The 23,709-nt window shown below is 39.9% G+C and overlaps 1 protein-coding gene across 1 annotated transcript in view; it reads right to left on the bottom strand.

Annotated features, from left to right (window-relative positions):
* The window catches only part of LOC122808817, a 57,098-nt gene extending 37,028 nt beyond the window's left edge, over positions 1 to 20,070 (bottom strand). Inside the window, exon 1 of the mRNA XM_044079880.1 lies at positions 14,511 to 20,070. Within this exon, the coding sequence (XP_043935815.1) occupies positions 14,540 to 19,846 (5,307 nt within the window). The 5' untranslated portion in view covers positions 19,847 to 20,070 and the 3' untranslated portion in view covers positions 14,511 to 14,539. The remainder of the gene's footprint in view (positions 1 to 14,510) is intronic.
* Positions 20,071 to 23,709: the final 3,639 nt, after the last annotated feature.

Genomic DNA, 23,709 nt, shown 5'->3' with positions numbered 1-23,709 from the left:
TGGAAGGTTTTGTTTAACAGTAATTTATAAAGAGGAGAAGCGCAAACATCCTAGAAGAAATGCCCCCCCAACTCAACAGGGAGGCATACGTGGTCACCATGGCTTGCAGTTGGGTAAGACAGAAGGGTCTGCCTAGAAGAAGGTCCTGGGCTTGGAGACACCAAGCAAGGTGACGTCTGCAGACTTGAGAAATCCAGAACGATCATGGACATGAGATGAAGGAGGGCTGCCCACTGCACTGCAAGGGTCCATTGTAGAACTCACATGTAGTACCTGGCAAGAGGGACTAACTGAATCTCCGCCGCCATTGAGCCTAGGGTTTGCAAGATTAAATGTACTGAACAGGTATAGTAGAATAACAAAAAAAAAAAAACGAAAATGCTGTAACTCCTAATGACTTCATAACTTTGTTTAACAGCTAAGTATAATGCTAGAACAAACAGAGTGAGAAGAAAACTGGAGAAGTGCAAGGTAAAATCCATGAGTGATGGGACAAATTATGCAGGCAACTACCGTTTCATTAAAACAGGTAAAACAATATATGGTGCTTTTGTTCCTAGACATGATTCTAAAGATCCAATGCTTTTCTGTTGTAAATGCAATAGTATGGTTAATTTTATAATGTTAGCTAATCTAAAACAGATAACTGTTATCCAGAAAAGTTATGAATTTTGATATGAAGTTTTTGGTTTCCTATAATACATACATTAATGGGTCACCTAAAATGACTCCTTCTTGTCAGCAGATTCTGTTGAACTCTAAATGCAGATTTGATCTCATTTTCTAAAGAGTGTTCAGCTCACCAGGAATATTTGACTAAGCTAATGAAAAGGGACTGTTGTTCCTGCTGAGTCTTTTTATAGGGTATCAACGTGTTCATAGCTAACACATCCACTGCAGTTCAGTTTCACCTTATTCTATACCAGTGTTTTTGACTGTCTCCTAGAATTACATTCTATCACCCAGAAAGGGAGGGGATTCAAAAAGTCTTCTACTCTTTTAGAGAGGAAATGACTTTGCATCTCAGATGTGAAACTAGTCCACAGTATTTACCAGTCAAGCCTCCATCCATCTTCCCTCCTCTATCCATTTCCTTAGTGCCTCTTCCCAATGACCCTCCTGTCAGTGTTATGAAGATGATATGATGGCCTCTCAGCTCTTCAGTCCCCTTTACTTAGCACGTTTGTGGCTGTAAGCATCTCTTCCTAGTTCTAAGTCCTGTAAGCTATAAGCATCCAGATTACTTTTTTTAAATTACAATGATATTAATATCTTTCTTAGACCCATTTTCCAGAGCAAGACACATGTTGCAAGAAGCCTTGCTAGTTCCCTGTACAGGGAGACGTGACTTTGGGTTTCATATACTTCATGTCTTGTGCCTTACACCCAGGCACAGTCTTTGATTTGCCACCACCACCCATGGTTCATTTTAGACTGATCAGCGCCAAAATGTTCTCTTATTTTTTTTTTACTGTTAAGTGAACCCAACACAAAAAAAGGAAAAGAAACAAGTAGCTCCACTTCATATTCCTGTTGCCAAAGCCCATACCCCTGCTTTGCTGGCACAGAACCCAGGCTACCATTTCTCTGACTGCTAGCAGAACCAGACTCTCCCACTGTGACTTACGCACACACATTCTGCTTCCTCTACCACACAGCTTACTCATCAGGCCAAACCTGAACATACTGAATACATCAAGGTTCATCAGTGACCCCTGCAGCATGCCACTTGTAGCCCCTTGCCAAATGCACTACTCCTCTACCACTACTACCATCAGCTTCATAATGTACAGTAAGTTCTAGATGCACTTTACCACATTTTTCTTTAATCCCATCCTCTGCACCCCCACCACTCACACATTTCCTGTGCTCCCTTTCCCCGCTTCTTGCTTACAAATTTATTTATTTTTATATTTTTTGTGTCTTGCTTACATATTTATTTATTTTTATATTTTTTGTGTCCCCTTGGACCTCATCCAACTGGCCCAATCCCCCAGTACCCTACATCCACATTGGGTCTACCAGCTATCGTCATACTACCAGACTTACTCCAGTATTGCTGGGGCCAGTCTTGGATCTTAAGGGCATCCTGGTGGCTCAGCCATCTGTGCTTCCATTTTGGGGGGGGGTTCCTTTAAGCCCTACCCATTCCCTGCCCCCACACACACAGTTTGACTAGATCTGAGGGCAACTCCCCTCAATGGGCCATGCCCTCCCACCCAGGATACGTCCATCCCTCCTTGCCGCTCTGTTAGTTGCCCAGTCCTGCATCTTCTTTATGAGCATTTTATGTGCAGTAAATTCACTAGATCTTGAAATCATTCAGACAGACAAACTATATCAGCTGTAATCTCACCACCTTACTCTGCTCTGCTCTAGTCATAAAAACTATATCAAGTTGGTGGTTAGAACGTTTTTTCTGTCAAAGACTTTCTGGCTGGATGTCTAACAGGACCTCAGAAGCCCTAAATGCCAGTCTTTCTGTGGGCACTGTTTTTGTTTTCAAAGGACCAATTGTTGGTTCACGTGCAATAATTTTATAATTTTCTGGATATCTCCTTTACTTCACTTTTACAGAGATACCATGTTTGCCATCATTCCATCTTGGGACATTTCCCAAAAATAGTGACATTTTGTGCAGTGTCACAAATGGCCCTACTATGGCCTCATATATTCCTCCAGAGACCTTGAAGGCACATCATCTGGTCTTTGGGCTATATCGTTCACAATTTCCTGACCTGGTTATTTGGCATTGTCCTTCACAACTTCATCGTATGCCTCGTTACACGTTTCTTCAGGAAGACGAAGTTTACTCATCTCACATCCACTCTCCCAGGTGGACAGATTCCCTGCTGTCTGCTTGATGATGCCTTGCAATAATAAAATTATTTATTTTTAGATAAAAGTAGTTACTATTCCATTTATAAAGTTTAGGAAAACCAATTATTTATTACTTATAAAACTTGATGACTGCAAGCAGTTCCAATGAACTAACATCGCTTTCCTGGGAATACACCCAAAACAGGACCTGCACCTGTGTAGTAAAGAATAAACAAAAGAGGATCACACACATAGGAATTTGACATTTATGATTTTTACATTCCTAAGAATGGGAAAAATAATCTCATCATTTATTTGTATTCTGAGGTTTCACACCCACAGCAAAATAAATTGTCCTTCCTCTGAACTCCTAAGAGCTTGTGACCTCAGGGTGAGAAAAATAAAATAGCAGGGGTGCGAGGGTAGCAGTCCTCCATATGTATTTTATGTATTTTGGGAAAAACAAATGTTCCCCTTTTCCTTTCTTTTTTTTTTTTTTTTTTTAAGATTGTAATTTTTCATTTTTTTAACATAAGGAGAATTGACTTTTTTGCATTTACTTTGCCTAAAAGAAAGCTATAGTAGTATACCCTATGCATAGTCTAAGATTTTTGACATAACGTGCTGTTCCAGTATACAGATTCATATACTTAACAGCACATTTTTGCTAAGACCATACAAGGTGATGTCTCCACTATAAGTACTCAGACTACTGTCTTGAAGCCAGGGACTCGAGTGTCTTGTATCTAGTTTTGGCTGTCACTCATGCTTGAACTTGAAAATTAGTTCAGGAAAGTAGTTACTGCAGCTCACCCAAACATGTGTTTGAGTTTGAGTGAGGTTAAGTGTGACATCTGTGGTGAGAAAGTGGGAGGGATAAAAGTTTAAATTAGGGCACCAGTTGGGAAGGGAGTTTTAGGTTAGGGAGCAAGAAAAGATACTTAGGATTAGGGAGTGAAAGGGGAGTTTTAGGGTTAGGGAGTAGTAAGGAAGTTTTACGGTTAGAGTTAGTGTTCTGTTAGGGCTATACAGTATTCTAAGATAGTATGTTCGAAGGGCTACGTAGTTACGGGAGATTGAGTTACTGGGAGTTCACTTGCCTAATTATTTATTTATTTATTTGTTTGTTCGTTTGTTTATTTTATTTTACATTTGTTGACCAGGAATGTCTGACTGAGCCAGAGTCCTTTTTCAGCAGAGTCCCGGGGAGAAAAGCTCCATAATTATGCAAAAAAAATAAGCTAAAGTTATACAAACAAGTTTAAAAAATTAATATGGTGATTCAAGACTAGACTCTGTATACTTGAACATTAATAAGTCAAAAGAAAAAAGAAACAACAGAAATGTAAAACAAATGTTTTAAAGTAACTGAAACAGTAACAATGTCTAAAGAGGTTAATACAAAGAGGGTAAGGAAAAGAAAACTGTAGGGATAATAGGAGTCAGGAAGGAGTAGGATAAAGGAAAGTGTAGGGATAATAGGAGTCAGGAAGAAGGAAGGAGTAGGATAAGGAAAGTGTAGGGATAATAAGAGTCAGGAAGGAGTAGGATAAAGGAAAGTGTAGGGATAATAGGAGTCAGGAAGAAGGAAGGAGTAGGATAAAGGAAATTTTAGGGATAATAGGAGTCAGGAAGGAGTAGGATACAGGAAAGTGTAGGGATAATAGGAGTCAGGAAGAAGGAAGGAGTAGGATAAAGGAAAGTGCAGGGATAATAGGAGTCAGGAAGAAGGAAGGAGTAGGATAAAGGAAAGTGTGGGATAATAGGAGTCAGGAAGAAGGAAGGAGTAGGATAAAGGAAAGTGTAGGGATAACAGGAGTCAGGAAAAAGTAGGATAAAGGAAAGTGTAGAGATAATAGGAGTCAGGAAGAAGTAGGATAAAGGAAAGTGTAGGTATAATAGGAGTCAGGAAGAAGGAAGGAGTAGGATAAAGGAAAGGGTAGGGATAATAGGAGTCAGGAAGAAGGAAGGAGTAGGATAAAGGAAAGTGTAGGGATAATAGGAGTCATGAAGGAGTAGGATAAAGGAAAGTGTAGGGATAATAGGAGTCAGGAAGGAGTCGGATAAAGGAAAGTGCAGGGATAATAGGAGTCAGGAAGAAGGAAGGAGTAGGATAAAAGAAAGTGTAGGGATAATAGGAGTCAGGAAGAAGGAATGAGTAGGATAAAGGAAAGTGTAGGGATAACAGGAGTCAGGAAGAAGGAAGGAGTAGGATAAAGGAAAGTGTAGAAATAATAGGAGTCAGGAAGGAGTAGGATAAAGGAAAGTGTAGGGATAATAGGAGTCAGGAAGAAGGAAGGAGTAGGATAAAGGAAACTGTATGGATAATAGGAGTCAGGAAGAAGGAAGGAGTAGGATAAAGGAAAGTGTAGGGATAATAGGAGTCAGGAAGAAGGAAGGAGTAGGATAAAGGAAAGTGTAGGGATAGTAGGAGTCATGAAGAAGAAAGGAGTATGATAAAGGAAAGTGTAGGGATAATAGGACTCAGGAAGGAGTAGGATAAAGGAAAGTGTAGGGCTAATAGGAGTCAGGAAGGAGTCAGATAAAGGAAAGTGTAGGGATAATAGGAGTCAGGAAGAAGGAAGGAGTAGAATAAAGGAAAGTGTAGGGATAATAGGAGTCAGGAAGAAGTATGATAAAGGAAAGTATAGAGATAACAGGAGTCAGGAAGAAGGAAGGAGTAGGATAAAGGAAAGTGTAGGGATAATAGGAGTCAGGAAGGAGGAAGGAGTAGGATAAAGGAAAGTGTAGGGATAATAGGAGTCATGAAGAAGGAAGGAGTAGGATAAAGGAAAGTGTAGGGATAATAGGAGTCAGGAAGAAGGAAGGAGTAGGATAAACGAGTGTGTAGAGATGATAGGAGGCAAGGAAAGAAAGGAAGGAGTAGGAAGTAGAGGTAGGTGGAAGAGGAGACAGTGGAGAGTGAAGGCAAATAAGTATGTTAGTTAGATGGTTGTATTCAGGGAAGGTGAGAGCAATGGCAGATCCATTGTTGTTTGAGATGCTCTTTTATGGCTAACTTAAATTGTTTGAGATGCTTCAGATTTCTGATTTCAAGAGGGAGTTTGTTCCATGCTATAGAAGGATGGTAGCTGTACATGTTTTGACCTGATTTAGATTTGGGTTTATAAATATCTAATAGATCAAGGGATGAACTCCTGAGATTTCTTGTAGGGGAGTAGTGAGAGATGAGAGAAGACAGGGCTGGACAATAGGCTAGCTGATACAAAACTGAGTGTATGATTTGGAGTTGTGAGAGCAGGAGTAGGTGGGGTAGTTCAAGCCAGTTTAAGTATTTCAGGGATAGACAGTGGTGGGATTTATAGGTTTGTTGAGTAGCAAATCTAGCTATATTGTGGTATGTTGACTCAAGCTTGGTTATTAGAGAGGAGTTTAGATTAGTGAGAATTTAGGAGCAATACGTTAAGCAGGGTAGAAGGTAAGCATATGTAAGTGTGATTCTAGCTTCATGGATGAGAAATGTTTTGTTTCTGTATAAGAGTCCTAATTTCTGATGAGTTTTCTTGATACAATTATTAATGTGATGGTCAAATTTTAGCTGATCATCAATGGTAACACCTAGGAGTTTTGTGCTTGATTCAACTACAATAGGGGTATTGTTAAGTGACATTATAGAAAAGGAAAATTTGATATGGTTAACTGTTTTGGAGAGAAAGAGTAGTAGTTATTTTAGGGTTGAGGATGAGCTGATTGTTAGAGAGCCATGCTTCTACTGAATTAAAGGAAGATTGGGTAGCAGATAAGAGTCTATGGCAGCAAACAAATAAGTTACAAGTATATAGCAGAAGAGGACTTGAAGTCAATCCAAGATGATACTGTACGGAATATATTCTTAACAGAATAACACTGAACAATTTACTAATTTAGCTCGCATTTTTGTTACTAGTCTCCTTCTTGCTGAATTAAGAGGATTTCCATCAGTCTTCATGCTGTGTTAGTTTGCAGTTAGGAAAGCTGATATTTTGTTGGAGGTGTATTAGGTTGAGTGTGCTTTTAAACATTTTGAAAGGGCAAGACTGATGGAAATCCTCCTGATTCAGTGAGGAGGAGGTTCCAGACCATAAGGCCAGTAACACAGAAGACTGTGACACCAGCTATAGTCTGTGTGTTCTGGGTGGCACAAAAGACTGTGCCACCAGCTATAGTCAATGTGTGTACTTACAGGCACAAAAGAAATGTCCCACCAGATATAGTCTATGTGTCCCTGATAGCAAGTGATTTTTTTCAAAATGATTTCTATTCTGTATTAGACATTTTTCTTTTTTTTTTTTTACTGTTTACCATTTCCCCTGTGCATGGACAAAAGAGCCCAGAACAGCAAATGCGATGGGATGGTGCAAGGGCCCCTTGTAGGTGGGCATCTTTGGTATACAACAGTACACTCATCCAAGGACACAGTCTGTAAACCTTCTCTCCTGGGCATACCTTTCAACTCTCCAGAATTCTGCAGAATTTTCAGATTTTTGCCTCATGTTTTTGGTCTGTTCCTCATAAAATGTTTGTTTTTCTGACAAATCATTGAGAATTGAGGTCACTAAATAATGACAGCCATTTTAAGTTTCATTCTTGGTATTCTTCAGAAAATGCATGCTAATTCAAAACCTGTTTTCCTAACAAGTAAGTTTACAATAGCAACATTTGAAATGTGTTCATTGTTGCAATAAGAGATTGAGAGGTATACTCCTGGGATTGGTCGGAAGGCTCAGCCTCATTCTTTTACCTGCCTCCTTATCCTTCAGCACCCCAGACCATTGATTGAGTCTGGGTTGTCTGGGTCAGAAGTTGAGTGTCATCCATCTGTGTCACAGAGGCAGGTCTTTGTCCTACACTAAATTAGGTTTTGCACTAATTCCTAAAGTAAGAAGTTGAGAAGTGTGTCATAGGCTATGTAGGTGAATGTGGATGTGTTTGCTTGTGTGTGTGTGTGTGTGTGTGTGTGTGTGTGTGTGTGTGTGTGTGTGTGTGTGTGTGTGTGTGTCTGTGTCTTTGTGTATTAAGGAGGCAAGAAGACAAAAAAAGAATTTGGAGAAGTTCTAGTGTGTAAGAAGGGTAGAAAATCTGAGGGGGAAAAAACAGTTTACCAACCGAAGACATCCTTAAAGGCCAAAAATGGTTCCCATCATCTGACATACTCTAGTAATACATTTGGTAAAGCTAATTAACAAAAGCATAATTCCAAGGAAACACTATTCCATCGTGATCAGAAAGACAGGCTACTTGCAACTTGAAAGGTTAAAAGTAAAGTGTTTTAATTACAGTGTATTCAGTTATTTTACTAGACCAGCTGTCTATAAATACTGGTCTGAAGTCCACTTTTGCTGGAAGAATGTGGCCCTGTTAGTGAACTGTAAATATACTTTTGTTTTTAACAGAAAAAGTATTCAAAAAGGTGGGGATATCCAATAAAGCAAGATAGGAATGCCATTATGAGGGATGTGAAGAGACGTTTTGTCACTTGTAGAGTAGTGAATGCTAACAACAATTACTGAACAGAATTTGATAGGGTAAGAACAGTTAGTAGCATAAGAACAGTTAGTAGCATCATGTACACAGAGAACACATGGAACAATCACCCAAGTCATGGGTAAGGGGATGCTACAGATTACTGAGGCCTCATGCTTAAACTATGCAGACCACCTAGTCCTTATCTGATGCCATATTAAATGCCATGTTACACAGAAGGAGTTTGGAAAAACATGACAGTTAGTTTCATCAAAACAAATGCAATGTTTTTTGGAACTCAGAAAAAACATAACTTATGCAAAAACATCTGGACCCTTAACAGCTCTGTTAGTTAACCTCTAAGAACTGTAGGCTATAAAGTAGCTTGGTGAAGGCTAAACCCATCACATACATTCTAAAGTCATATCCACAATATTACACATGAAATTGCATTATTGCTCTGTAAACACTGAAGTATTTCCAACTCACTTACAAAACAGGGCAGGCCTGTACTTCTACAATCCCTTGGATACTCCCTGATAAAGCCTGCATTGCACAATGGAACCTAGGGTAGTAGGGGCTGCTTTGCACCTGACATCCAAAGCAGTGGCTAGGAGGGGAGTTAGGAGTAAGAAATAAAATCTTTCTACTGGATGGCATTCATGATCCCTGGCTCTCACCTCCCATGCATCCCCCCATTAACTCCAAATGCAATAAAGATGGAAGAATGAAAAAGTCAGTAGGACAGGAGATCAATGACCACAGGGATGGGAGGTAGAACAAACATAGATTCAACAAATCAATATGCTTCTATTTTAAGCAAGATAAATTCTTCTATACTAGTTTTTCCAGCTTTTCCTGTTTTCCTTGTGATGCCACCTATTTGTTTTATATGCAATGAACATTAGTGATCAGCATTTGAATAAAATCATTTAATCTTTTGGACCTCTTTCAATCCTTCATGTAATTTTATTCATGTAAATAGTTATGATTATTTAATTTTCCTAGGATATTAGACGTTAAGACAATCATTTAGGATTATCTGGAATGGTGTTTCCTGTATCAATGAATAACTAAAACTTCCAGTTTTGTTTGAAACCCATCCTTTTATATACCAACATAATTTGAATGTTATGACTTGTTTTGAATTTAAACTGTGCTAGCATGTATGGGGCACTGTACCAGAATACAGTGAAATGTGAAAATCCTGTAGGAAAAAATATCAGGGGCAGCTGTACAGAAAGAACCATTACAACAGAAAAGGTAAAAATAAAGTATCCTGCAAAGCATGAACAAGAGACAACCAAAGACAGGTAACATGTTTATGTCCAAAGAGGTTGATGGTTTTAAACATTTCCTTACATAAACAGTCTTGCCATACAGAGATACACAAATGTTAACCCTGCTAGGTATATGCATTCTTTTTCAGGATTTCTGTAGCACGGTATTGTAAATAACTGTATCGGTGTAGGTGCCGTGGTTGAAAGTGTTCCTTGGATTAGCTCACCTATTCACTAAAAAAATAAATAAAGATATTTTCATTCAAAGTCAGAGCATGCTGACACTGCTACTACTTTTCAGTGTGATAACTTAGTTCCAGCACACAACAATACAGATCAGCAGCGTTGTTAAATGACAAACAATGAAGGCCAATGAAGCACACTATGTAACTGTAAAATATGGTCAATCAGTGCTGGCAGTGAGAAGCTACAGATATCACTACTGAATGGAGTTGTACTTCATTTTTGTTTCATTTTCTGCATGTAATAACTATTCATCTGTAGCCTTACAGTTGGTAAAACATGCAGAGTTAAAAAAAACGTGTAGGGCAACCTCTTTTCCAGATACAATACACAGAATTTTTTTGTTTTCCATATACATAGTAAAAGCTATTAAACATAGCATAAGACAAGGATTAAAACTATTAACAACTAGCATGTGGCAGCGAATGGGTTACAAGTAACTAATGTATGGAACAGAGAAATGCTTTGCATAAGTCAGTGCTGCATAATGCAGCAAATAAGAAGAGACAGAGTACAGCAACTAACATTATGATGGAATACCCTTACATTTTTTTTTGACAGGAGTGTATCTTTCTATCTAAATACTTGTAGAAAGACAGATATTAGTTTATAACTTAAGCACAAGTGCTTCTTTAAAAGAATGACTAGGGGCAGTTTCTTTCTGGCTGACTTCCTACAGAGTACTGCATTTTTTAACTGGAAACTGATAAAATACAGCAGCTCCAAACCCTAAGTCTCTGTGCTAAACTTCCATACTATACATACCACTGTATGTAATATACCACTTGAGAGACAAAACATAGAGAAAAATGATCCGTTGTCATATGACAGCATTTCTTTTAATTTTTGTGGCCTAGTTTTGTAGTAAACTAATACTTCCTGTCAATCATTTGTTATTATCCTTTTAAAGCACAAGCAAAACGGCGGTCATGTTGTTAAATTACTGACTAAAGCACATCTGACACCTCAAGGGAAATATTAGTGATGTAGCATTGAGAAAAACATGAACTTGTTTATCATTTGTGCTGCAGTACAGATTAACGTTTGTTGTAATGATCTTAGAATTAGCCTGAATTATGAGCCTTAACAATCTCCAGATGCTTTCTTCCTGTGCAGCATCTGGATACATGACCTTTTAAAACTCATAAATTGCCTCTGAAAAGAAGTATTTTGTCACATGGACATTACCCATTTACCAAACAACTGAAAAAAAGCAATTACAATGAGTCCTCCTTGCTTCTGTATTAGTGCAGCTATCAGAAACTGTAATCCTTTCTAACGCCACATCTTAAAACTAAATTATATAGATTTGGTGTAAGAGATAAGCATTTAGAGTACTGGGAGTTTTAAGTAAGAAGAATATATCCATATAAAGACAGACAAGAAATAATATCAAACATAATACTATAAAATGAATGCAGAACTAGTTAACATTCTTTTTATTTATTTGTTCACTGTGCGGGTTTTTTTGCAGGGGTGATGCAGGAGCACTGTCTAAATAGATGACTTGATCAGAGTCATACAATAGGAACTCAAACCCCTGACTATAAAATGAATCTCATTAGCAACTTACAGCTTTAATCTTGTGTACCACACTGACAGACAATATTGATTTGGATTGGTCTGACAGTACCTTAAACTCAGCTGTTTTGGGAACTCTGTTCTAGAGAATTAATGAAAATTCTAAAAGTAAAGTAAGGTAAAACAAGGAGCATCACTGAAAAGATAAGTATTTAGCAGTCAGCTCTTTCTGTTGCTGTCCCATAACATGGGGACCAGGCTGTTACTGCTACTGTCCCCCCTATAAATTAAAGTATAGCAGTATTAAGACCAGAGAGAGAGACTACATTTATGTAGGGTGAAGGAAATCTTGGAATCAGGGTTCGTGTATGCATACCATGTGTATGTGCTCCCCATAGCTGTGCAGTGACATGGAACAGTGAGATAGATGGCCCATTAAATCAGAGGTTTGATATCATTCTGCTCTGCTAGTGACATAGCTTCATGAAAAAAATCAGGTAGGGCTGAGTTTGAGTCTCTTCTTTTCTGAGGGATGGCTCTGGTGACAGTCACAGTTACAAGTACTGCAGGAGGCCTACTTGAGATATGCTGTGCTCTGCCTTACTGCTTTATATCACTGCAGTGTTTGGAAAAGAGAAGAGAAGAGAAGAGAAGAGAAGAGAAGAGAAGAGAAGAGAAGAGAAGAGAAGAGAAGAGAATGGAGGTGGAGGGGGACTTCAATCTTCTTGGTCGTGGCCACTTAGCACTGATGACATCTTGCTTTCACAGAAGCCCATCTGAATTCCTGACTGATATCTCATGCTATGCATCAGGTGTTTACTTACAGCTATTAAGGTTACATTCCCACTGCAGGTGATTGCAGTAGGGATATGCAAGTTGATGATTTATGGTGTTTGACTGTAATTAGGGTTTGCACAGCTGCTAGGCTACAGTTTATCAGTTCAAAGGTCTTCTGGGGGGATACAAGGGATACTAAGAGAAAGAAAGGTCAGGATAATAGTTGCTAGCCAGGAAAAATAGTTCCAAACATGCATCATGCAGCCATTTAGGCTATGTCCGAGTAGCTGCTGGGTAAGTTGCTTCTTCTATATTCACCTTCCCCTGCAATAGAACTGAATGTAGAACAAACTGCAGGAATACGGCAGTGGCAGTGGTCTGACTGATTTGAGGAATGCTCAGAGCATGTGGGATAATAAAAACAGTGTGATGACAGTGCAGGGGGGCAGATGAGAACTGATAAAGTATTAAATCGGGGTTATCTAACTATTGTTTTGAGTTGGCTTGCTAGCATCCTGATTCGGCAATGGAGTGCTACTTTCTCACATTACCCAAACTGTCGGTACTCAGTTCTCCCTAAGTAGCATAATTAATCATCCAGGCAGAAGGTGATAGTCTGAGTTTGGCTAGCTGTAATGCCACAGTCAGTAATGTAATAGAGCAAACTGAAGAGATTGACATCTATGGCTTCGGGAGCAGTGTTTTACTTATAATAAATACGTAAGGTGCCAGGTCATAGAAGCAAAATAAAAAAAAAAAGCAATAAAAATACTCTTAAAATCTAAACATATAAAACTTAATTATTTGTTAATTTGACATTCTCTGGTGGCAGTTTATTTTATTAGCTGTTTTCTTCATGTCTTTTGTTGTTTTTATGAAGCAGGGTAGAGACTAACAAATCTATATACAAAACCCAATGTAGTACGTAATGCAGCCATCTTGTGCTGAAGACTACAAATGAACTTGCAAGGGTTGCACAATCATGCAACTAAATCTTCTCTCTAGTTCTTGCCAAAAAGATAGATTATGCCCCCAACTACTGATCACAGGACATATCTGCATAAACTAGGCAAATAAATGTGGTTGACTTACTAAATACATACTTGATTCAACCAAGTACATATATTAAATACATTTTATCTTTAACTTTTTGAGATATTTTTTTTCTATTCTGCTGCTAAATGGCAAGCTTTTTTCTCTAAACAATTGTTGTTATTAGGTCCTATATCAATGACAAAGATTACAGGGCAGCTTTAATAACTTATGTAGTCTCAGTTATGTAAACAATGACCGGTGATGTATGCCTCTCTGTTAAGCCCAAATGCACTACATTCAACCTCATGTGGCATCCCTATAGAATGATGGAGAGGCAGAAAATCGTTAGCCCTTGAGATGAACCCTTCCTTACCAGAGCACGGCAGCAGTGTTTCCCTACATTGTGGTCATGAAGTGCATATCAGTAGTCACAGGGGAGCTATCAGACTGCCCAATGGCTAATGTAGAAAACTTGCACTGAGTGTAATGTGAACTTGCTCAACTCTACTAGTATTTACTATTAGGTAGTCGACTTATACCTTAAGTACGAACTGAACAAGTGGTGGACTGAATGAGAACTTCAGTCCTTAACTTTCACAGAGGCAGGCATATTGAATGCTCACCCCAGCACAGACTCACACAAACACACAGGTGCGCACACACACACACACACACACACACACACACACACACACACACACACACACACACACACACACACACACACACACACACACACACACACACACACACGTGCCAACATACAAACACACTTACAGATATGTTTTCTATGCAGCACCACTATGGCAAGTCAGTTCTGCTGAGATCACCTTTCTCCTTGGGTTACAGTTACCGAGGCCTGTTAGCCTGTTTACTTACAGATGTAGGTGCAAATGATGGGAGCTAAAACTATGGCTGTCTGAAACATTCTGACCTATCAATATGCTGTTCATACTTGTTTTATAAGTGATAGTAAATGAAATGCTACTTTATCTACAAATATGGGTCTAATGAACACAAATTTTCTCCTGTCACAATATAATAGTGTATTTACAAAGAAAAGAAACTGTACAGACAGCATGTTCACATTTAAACTGTGACTGTTCTTTTTCCAGTATGCTGCATGTTCTGACCTATGGCTTGGGTCAATAATTACGTTTCTCCTTGTTATTCTCCCCCCTTAGAATTGAACATGTTTGTACACATCATCTTCTCCTTACCTACACTTCTTCACTTAAGTTCCACTTTTGGATAGTCAGTTGTGCAAAATCATGTTTTCTGCAGCAATATAACTCAGATATGAATGCAGAAAAAAACAGTAAGTCATTTATGCATGACTTGAATCCAGGTTTCTAGATGGCAACTGCTTACCATATTCCACTGATATTATGTTTGCTTTCTTATACAGCCGTCTGAGAGGAGGTTCGTTCTGGCAATATCAAGCAGAAAGGAAAGAGGGTCCCACTTGCTCTGGAGAAATTCTGGAGGTTGCCTGGTTCAAAATGGGGTGACTGCTCATCAGCTGCAAACCTCACTGTCATCTGCTTGTTCACACAGTAGATAGCATTATCCAGTAGGGCACAACGGAAAGGACATAGATTTTTTAGGCAGAGGGTAGTGCACTCTTGCCAGCTTTTGGCCAAAGCATTATACTGAGAAACACTGATTCCTGTATCCCTGTGAACATCAAAACGGTAGATGAAGTTGCGTACAGCCACCATATCACTTGAGCGCTTCCGACTGGAGCTGTAGGGGCACTCATCCCAGGAGTCAGTACATGGTGAATATTTTAAGAGACGATAGAAGAGATTACCTCCTGAAACATAAATTTCTCCATTACAGCATGTGGCTTCATGGGCCACAGCAAAGGTGCCTTTAGGTAGGGAAGCCCTGAAGGTCCATCTATCTGCCCTTGGATCATATCTCTCCATGGTGTAAAGACACTCCCCACCTATAGCATATAGAAGTCCATCTACTGGGACCAGCTTGAACTGGGATCTCGCCTGTATCATTGATTGGACTTTACTCCAGATGTTAGTAAGAGGATTGTAGCAGAATACCTTATTGGAACACCTAGCATTTGGGCCAGAACCTTCAATGCCTCCAGCTAGGAACAAGTAGTTGTGCATGGAACAAATGCCACAACCTTTGAGGTTGGCCTCCTCAGGGATCTTAGTTAGGGGATGCCATCTGTCCTCATGATGATAGTAAATATGAAGGTAAGCTTTCTCATCAGAGGTATTGTTTACAAAAGGCTGCAGTGAGTGGACACTTAGGTCTGGGCTGCTTGAGCTCCAGTTTGCTCTCTTCAGTCCATAGATATTTTCCACATCTGCTACGCCAAGAAATTTCTTCCCTCTGCTCCTCATTTGGAGAATTACATCTCGTTCATAAGCATTAAGCTGGCTATAAATGGAAGAATTTTTCAGGGCCTGAAGGTAGTTGACACTCATGACTCTGTATGCTGCCTTCTTGAGATCATCAACTTTATGCTTTTTGGCATAAGCTAAGAGCTCCATACAGTTGCCCAGGTTTAACTGTAGCATCATGGCATCCACTGTTGCTTGGATGTTCTCAGGAACTTGGATAAAACTTCCCCTTGCAATGATTTCTACTAGACCTTCTTTACCATCCTGCTCTAAGTAAGAATCCATCAGCAAACAGAGAGCACTTCTTGCTCTGGTGTGGGATGTTGCCTTTTCTGTGGATGAAGGACACTGTAGGCTGTCGCAACTTTTCCACAAAGATGATGACTGCCTAGGACTGACAGGGCTATGTTCTTCCCACATGATAAAGTCAGAATTGTCTGCAATGGCAGATATGCTTCCCCTTCTTAGCAGAGTCTTGCCTGTGGATTTTATTGTTTGTTGATGTCTGTCCAATGTATCAGCTTCATTAGACATGGTTGAACCACTATCCATGTGCTCCCCTTCACCAGACAGATTTATGCTAAGTGCAGCGACTCTAGATTTGACATCAGATGGGAATGCACAGTCTTTTAAAACCTCCTTGGAAGGCAGTTCATTTCCCAGATTAACTTCACAGAGGGCATTATCAGGAAGTGAATCAGACCTTGGCATGTTATGAACACAGATATTAGAAGAATAATGGGTTATTTTGTTTTCCATCTCACCAGTGATCTCAATTACTGGCAACATTGACCCATATGGAGTGCAGCAGGCAGAGGCTGTTGCACTGGTGATGCTGATGTCAAGGCCTGTTGTCTTCTCTGTCACAGGTGAAACAGTATTCCTGGCCTCCTTATCCTCTGCAGGCGGGATGCCCGTTTTCTTTTCTAATTCTTTTTTATATAGAAGTTCTTCTGTTGTGTATGCAGCTTCCCATGGAATTGAGAGAAATCTACTTTTCTTTGTCTCTTTCCAGACAATATCCATTTCATTGGGAATGGTAAGGCCAGTGCATGCAGTCTGTGGGAGTGACATTCTGGATCTTCTATAACTGATGTCTTCAATGTCCTGAGATGCTGAATGCTGTGTTTGGATTCCAGTGCTGGTCACTAGTTCTTGTCCGGTCTCAGTCACAGGAGAAGTGCTACTGAATGCCTGCTTTTCATCCAGGCAGCATTGCATGGACTGCTGACCCTTTTCTGTGGGTTCTGCTCCGATTTCTTCTGGTTCCTTACCACATAGTAATGAGTTGCTAAAAACACTTTCAGTCATTTGCACAGTAAATACATCAGAATCCTGATCACTGTTCCGCTGTTGCAGCTCCATCTTTAAGGTTGAAATTGCTGTACTACAGTCTGTCATGATATTAGATGTCATGCATTTAGGTACTTGAGCCTTTCCTTCTGCAGTTAAAAAGTAATTGTCAGGTTCATGAAGCTTGCAGGGATCTCCTGTTTTCTCTGGCTGCCTAGGAGACTCTAAAGAATTATCACAGATGTAACCAGTATACTTTTCTCCTCTGTGATGTGTCATGTCCACGTGTTCATGTGAAGCATCATATTGCTCATTGTTGAAATTGTTGGGTTTCCCACTGTCCTGATCTGTGATAGTATTGATGTTTGTCTCAGTAATTGGATGTTCTAAGAGGTGTGGTTTGGTAATGCTGTTCAAAAGGTCTCTGTCACTTCCTATTTCACACCGAACAGCAATAGTTTCACTGTTTGAGTCCCTTTCCAGTATGTCAGATATTTTAACTGGCTCTATTTCATGAATGTTTTCAGTGTGCACAAGTTTTCTGCTTCCATTGTTGCCTTCCATTTGCTTGAGCAACACTTCATTGCTTGCTGTTTCTTTGTCTGGCTTCCCTGATGCTGCCACTTGTGTCTCAGTTCCTACATGCGAGTCTGAATCCACTAACAGATGCACCAGTCCTTGTTTTGTTTTTTCCTCAAATGTGGTGCTGAGCTCTTCTTCCTCTGTGTTGTCTAGTTCCTCACAGCTATCTTCTCCGGAAGGCCAGCTTGTGGCTATCCCACACTTTGGGGAGATATTCCTTGTTAAGTATCCTGAGTCACTGGTGTCCGAATTATCCAGTGGAGAGGAAGAAGGGGAGCTCATGAGATTATGATAGTTCGAAACCAACTCGAGGTGCTTAATCTCAGCTTCTGTCATTAAACTGTCTGACCCATTCTCATTGTGCATGTCATTTCTGGACTTGCATGGCACTGGATCCTCACTTGAGAGAAATATCACATTGTTATCATCTTGTGATGGTCTCACCATTTCAGTCAGAGCAAGGCTCTCTGGATGTTTCTTAGACTGGCTTTTCTTTGAGTAGCAGACCATATCAGTTATACAGCTATTGGATTCCTGTTGGACATGTCCAGTGGTGATATGTTCTGTCTCTTTGCCATGTTCCAGTAAACCTTGCACTATGCCTTGAAGTTCATCTGTTGCCACATCTTTCATGCATGGCTCTGATGTCCCTCCTACTTCATGGTCTACAGTTATCAATACAACTTTTTTAGGTTCTGGTCCTTTTAAGCCATCTTCACATTCAATGGTTTTGTTTTTACTACTTTCTGAAAGGCACGGTGTATAACAGATTCTGTCAGTATTGCCTTCATTATTCATAATAGTCACCATCTCATCTGGAAGGCATCTTCTGCATTCAGTGGAAGTGAGAGTGGGAGTAACATTTTCCATGTGTGCTTCTTTTTTTGTAGGAGAGTAATTTTTTGTTATTTTTAGATTACTTGCCTCATTCTGATTCAGCAAAACATCCCCATATATACAGAAGCTGGCCTGATGTTCATTCATTGTTTCTCCTGATGTCACTTCCTTGGCATTGTCTGTATTTACATCATTGCCCTTCCTGTCATTTTCTTTGGGCTGAGGACTAGCTGGCTCTGTTGTTAGTTGGACTTGCATATTTACTTGGTTTTCTGCTGTACTATTCAGCACTGCATTTAACATGTCTGTCTCAGAGATATCATTTACAGTATGCAATTTAAGACATGCAGAATATACATCATCATTTTTCAGACATTCACCAGTAAGATGCTGGTAGTCAGTGTTCGAGCACTGACTGTGGACATCTGCCATTGTGCACAGTACCTTTTCAGCAGTATGACTACTCTCTAAATCAAGAATACTGTCATGCTGCTGTGAGGTATGGTCCCTTTCGTCATGTACAGTGAGATTGTTCTGGTACCTGTTTACAGAGAATGCATCTAGAATGGACTCCATTTCCCTGTTATCATGGTACAACAGTAGCTCTGACCTGGAAAAGCAGAAATATTCTTCATTTTTGTCTTGTTTCTTACCATCCATTTCCTTTTGAATCTCAGAACTTGGCAACTGATTATTTGTCAGGTGTTCATACTTCTGTAGATGTGTACTAGCAGGAAAGGTAATTGCAGAAGTTTGAACATCATTACACTGAAGTGTCAGGGTCTGAAATGTAGTCGCTGGTTCCAAGGTAGGTATTTGTTCCTCATTAGCTTTTGACAGTACTTCTGCAGTCCACATTTCATCTAACGCACTAGAAGGCAACGTGTGAGGAGTCAAAGTGATAGAAGTGTAAGTTACATTCATGGAGTTACTGTCTTGGCTTTTATAAGCAGTTCTTTTTTCTGAAGACTTTATGTCATCACTGTCAAGCCCGGCCCAGCTGTTTTCATGCTCCGTGTTGTCCAGGGACAGACTATCCCCATGGACCCACTGACTATTACCTGCTGCATTCGTATTAGTCCCTTCTGATGGCTCACATTTATTGCTTTTCTTCCCCTGTTGATGCACTGCACTTGCTATGACCTGTCCAGGCTGAAAGTCTGGGTGTACACCTTTCTGCTGTGGGGGAAAGAGCTGCACATACTCCTTGTCCTCTAGCTTGTAAGAGCAGTTTGCTTTGTTTGTACTGGTTGCCGTATCACTTTTGAAATGATCACAGTTAATTTCCAGTAAATCATCTGAATGCATTCTCTGTCTTTTTACAGTCCCATCGGTACTTGTATCACAGACCCTTGAATAATGCAAAACACTCTCCACTGATTTATCTGTGCATCCAGCAAACTGCAACTCTTGTTCTCTGCTTTCCTCTGTACTAAACCTTTCTTCATCTTTTTCACTCATATTTCCAAGTTTGTCTTCCTTCTTTTCATTGTCTTCTGTACTATTGTGTATCCATTTTAAAGCCAGTAAGGAAATTAACAAAACCACGACTGTAAGAGGTGCATTTATTACAGCCCTAAGATCCCAGTGTCCCTCAGGGCTGAAACCTCCTGAGTCTTCGTCCATTCCTCTAAGTTCCACCTTCTATCAATCAGCAACATATGACAACAGATTCATATAAAGTTCCAGCCTGTCATTTTAGTTACACTCCATCCCTGGACATTATTTCAGGTGCTAATAACTCTGTTTCATTCTGTCAGGTGTACCGAGGGATTTCTTCCATTCCTCATATAGCATCAGCTCTGTTTCTATAGAGGAAAACTGCGCGTAGAGCTAGGCTGCTGCTTTATTTATTTCTCTTGAAGAGTGTGTGAGTGTGGGTGGAGGGATGTTAATGTGTGTGTAGTGCAGCATGCGTGGTGGGGTAGGTTGAGCTCTCAGAGAACAGCGCTGGTTTTATGACTCAGCTTTACCTGTACTGCTTCTGTTGCTAGCAGCACTGAGAGGCTGGCAGCAGGCCAGCCTTGTAATACGACCAGAAGGGACTCAATTACTTAAGGTGGCACCGTGGTTACAAGCCTCCTCAGAGACATGATGTTTTGTTTTTGCTTAAAGGTGCGGATACCATATGGCAAAAAAAAAAAACAATCAAACACTTCTTTCGGCTGTGATGTTTCTAATGTTGCCTGAAAGACTTGTGGACAAAGCTATTTGCATTAGTTCAGATCTTAACAAGGAGACAGGGGTAATGTGTGCATCTGAGATCAAAGTTCTTAAATACACCTGCAAACTCATACACTTCCTTAACACTTTGACATGCAGCTATTTGGCCACATTTTCATATACCTGTACCATATGCATTTTATACAAATAAGCACACTGATGCATAGCAATTTTCACTTTTCATTAGGATGTTTTTATATTGCAAGTGCAAGAATGAATACTAAAGTTGGATTAGTATGTGAGGAACTTGTGGAATTCATTCCACTGTGAATAAGTCTTAAAAGTTCCAGTTATAATTGCTTATAGAGAAGAGTGGTCCCTGCACATCAGGACTTAGGGTCTGTGCAGCAGCCATATGCTAGAACTCATTTTAATATAAGTGCATATGCAACAAGAGTTTTCCATGTTGTGCACCTGATAGATGTAGGGGACAAATAATGGTATTCTGTACACCTGAGACTGAACCACATCATGCAACACTCTGAAAAAGAACACAATAAACTTTTTTCACTGTCTTAGTTCCTGTAACACTTTATTTTATTCATTTGTTTACTAGATAAGGTCCATTAGCTGCAACTGTTTTTTTTTTCTTTTTTGAACTTTAAGCACTAATACAATTAATAAACTTACTTAGAGTTGTTCAGTATACACGTACATACCAAGGGAATCAAACACAGGACTGCAAAAAAGCTCATTAGTAACACATAGATTTAACTTTCTGTGCTATGGAGTATACTAAAATCCAAAATGGAACTTGTGTACTTCAGAACATGTATATCTTTTGAAGTTCATCCCTTAACCACACTTTACATTTAATTTTTCATAAAATTCTGTTGCCTTTAAAAATTGTCCCTACAGTTATGCAGATATGTTTTGGGGAGGGGGTTAGGAGAGGCTGGGCACTACAAGTGCAGGACAAAATAATCTTTGAGATGTAGTTAAAATACATCAAAATGCTGACAATATGAAACAAGCAGACTGACCTTGCAAGCATGATTTTATTTATTTAGTTACTTTGTTTTTGTTGGCCTGGTTAGCCCCACTAGGCATAATCTGTTTCTAGGGGATACCCAAGGTGGCATTCACACTGATTATGAGAAATTTGTCCCGATCATCAGGAAAGTTCTCCACTGTTTTGATAAGTGTGGTTTGATCTTTTGCATCTACCTAAGCTACGACCCACTCAGGCAGATTGAAACTCAGTTTAATGTCTCATCCAAAGGATAGCATCTCAGGAGTGCAGCCACAGCCACCTCACCCCCTTTGTGCTGCACCACAGTGTCAGTATTGGAAATTTCAAACCACACACTTAGTGAGAATAGAACCCACAGCCTTCTGAACTTCTAGTAGCAAAGACAAGTGTAGTAACTGTTAAGCCACCAATATCAAACATGAAGTGATTTTAAGATGTGAGACTATAGAAAATGGTAAGGGAGAAGCAGAACTAGAAAATAACACAACAGGTGAATGTTACAAGCTGGCAAGTGGCAAGTATCAGAAGGATGACAAGTAGAAGCTCATATAAATTATCTATGCAGCTATGTGGTCTACACTACAAGGACCATTTCCAGCCAAGACCTAGTTACAGTAAGTGCCATAGTAGTTTACAGCAAACAACATGATCACAAGCTTGATTGTGGCTTTAACAACAGTGCACCAGTTTCTGCGGAGGGCAGCACCACTGCAGGTCATTCTATAATAGACTACTAAGCACTCTCACTTACACTTTTAAGTGACTCTTCCCTAATCCCATCTATTAGGGATCAAGTATAATGGATAGGCACTTCCCTGTCATCTCTGCTTCTGGCCTGGTGGATATGGGCATCCTGAGGCAGTCTAGTAACTGCCACATGTTCACTGATAACCATTTACTTTAGAACAGACAAACATAGTATGTGAGAGAAGTAGATAGATACACAATGTCATTGGAGGCAAAGCATTCACATGCACACATGAAACATTCTAATCAGGTTGTCATCATTACATCCAAAACACTCACTGCCATTACTAAGGAACAAGCATATAGACCCACATATGCAGAGGTGCTCACACCTAAGCTACTCAAACCTCCAGTGCCTCCTAAAAGTATCTCTCAGTGGTCCTGCGCACACTCAAAAAGACAGCACCTCACACAACACATAACTCTGAAAATCAGAGTAATCCCACTTACAAGTCCATAAGGCAGCACACCACACAGCCAATCATTCTAGTTACCGAGGATTCTATTGTAAGACATACTGATGTCCCCCTTACCAGGCTAAATAAGGAGAAGATCACAGTCAGCTGTGTATCTGGAGTCAGGATCCACAGATCACACATGCACTTAGGTCTTTAAACCACTAGTACCAGAATGGTGTGGTCATAGTCTATGAGAGCATAAACCATCTAAGACATACCGCACTGGACTATATGAAGAGAGACATGATGGAGCTCTCTGACTACAGATCCCAGGAGCGTATGAATCTAGCCATGAGTAACATCCTACCTTCACCAATGATGATGCCACAGTACCAGCAAAAAATGATTGACTTCAAATATTGGCTAAATTTCTGGTGTCAAAACAAGGGGATCCAATACCTGTCAGCCTGGGGAGACATGATCAACAAACCATGATGCTTTTCCCAAGCTAGTTTGCATTTGTCACCATTTGGCTTCTGGATACTAGCAAAAACGTTATCTATCCCCAAAGGGATTTTTGTTAGGCTGTGCCAAGTTGTTAAACCCTTCAACTTAACAGAAATCAATCATGACCACCTAAAGGTACTGCTACTCAATGCTAAGAGTTTAAATAAAAAACTGCAGTCCCTGGAAGCACTCTTCACCTTGGAGAATGCAGACATAAGTGCAGGTCCCAGAAACATGGTTCAGAACCATGGAGAGCACCCGGGCTATCAAAGGCTTACAATGCCTTTCATACATTTCGATCCCCCATATGCTCATAACCTCAGTGGGAAACGCTTAGTAATGTGCTGAGTTAATCATGAACAGCAACACTTACATCCAGCCTGAAACTATAGCAAACCTGCTGGCTGACAACTTCGGTTCAACCCCCCCATCACCTCCTACCACACCCTTAACCACCCCCCTACCAGTTATTACAAGGGAACGGGTCCTTAATGCACTCTCTAAAGCCAAAACACAGCATCCGTGGGTACCAAAAACATTCCAGGATGCTTCTTAAATAACTTAAAACAGAATCTATCTGGGCCATTAGAAACTTTCTTTAAACACAACATCCAGATGGGTTTTGTCCCAAAGGAATGGAA

Source organism: Protopterus annectens, chromosome 8.part0 (assembly GCF_019279795.1).
Source record: "Protopterus annectens isolate FY-2018-M chromosome 8.part0, PAN1.0, whole genome shotgun sequence".
In the NCBI taxonomy this organism is placed as follows: Eukaryota; Metazoa; Chordata; order Ceratodontiformes; family Protopteridae; genus Protopterus; species Protopterus annectens.
The sequence above is the reverse complement of the archived record's forward strand: the minus strand, read 5'-3'. Positions and strand labels throughout refer to the sequence as shown.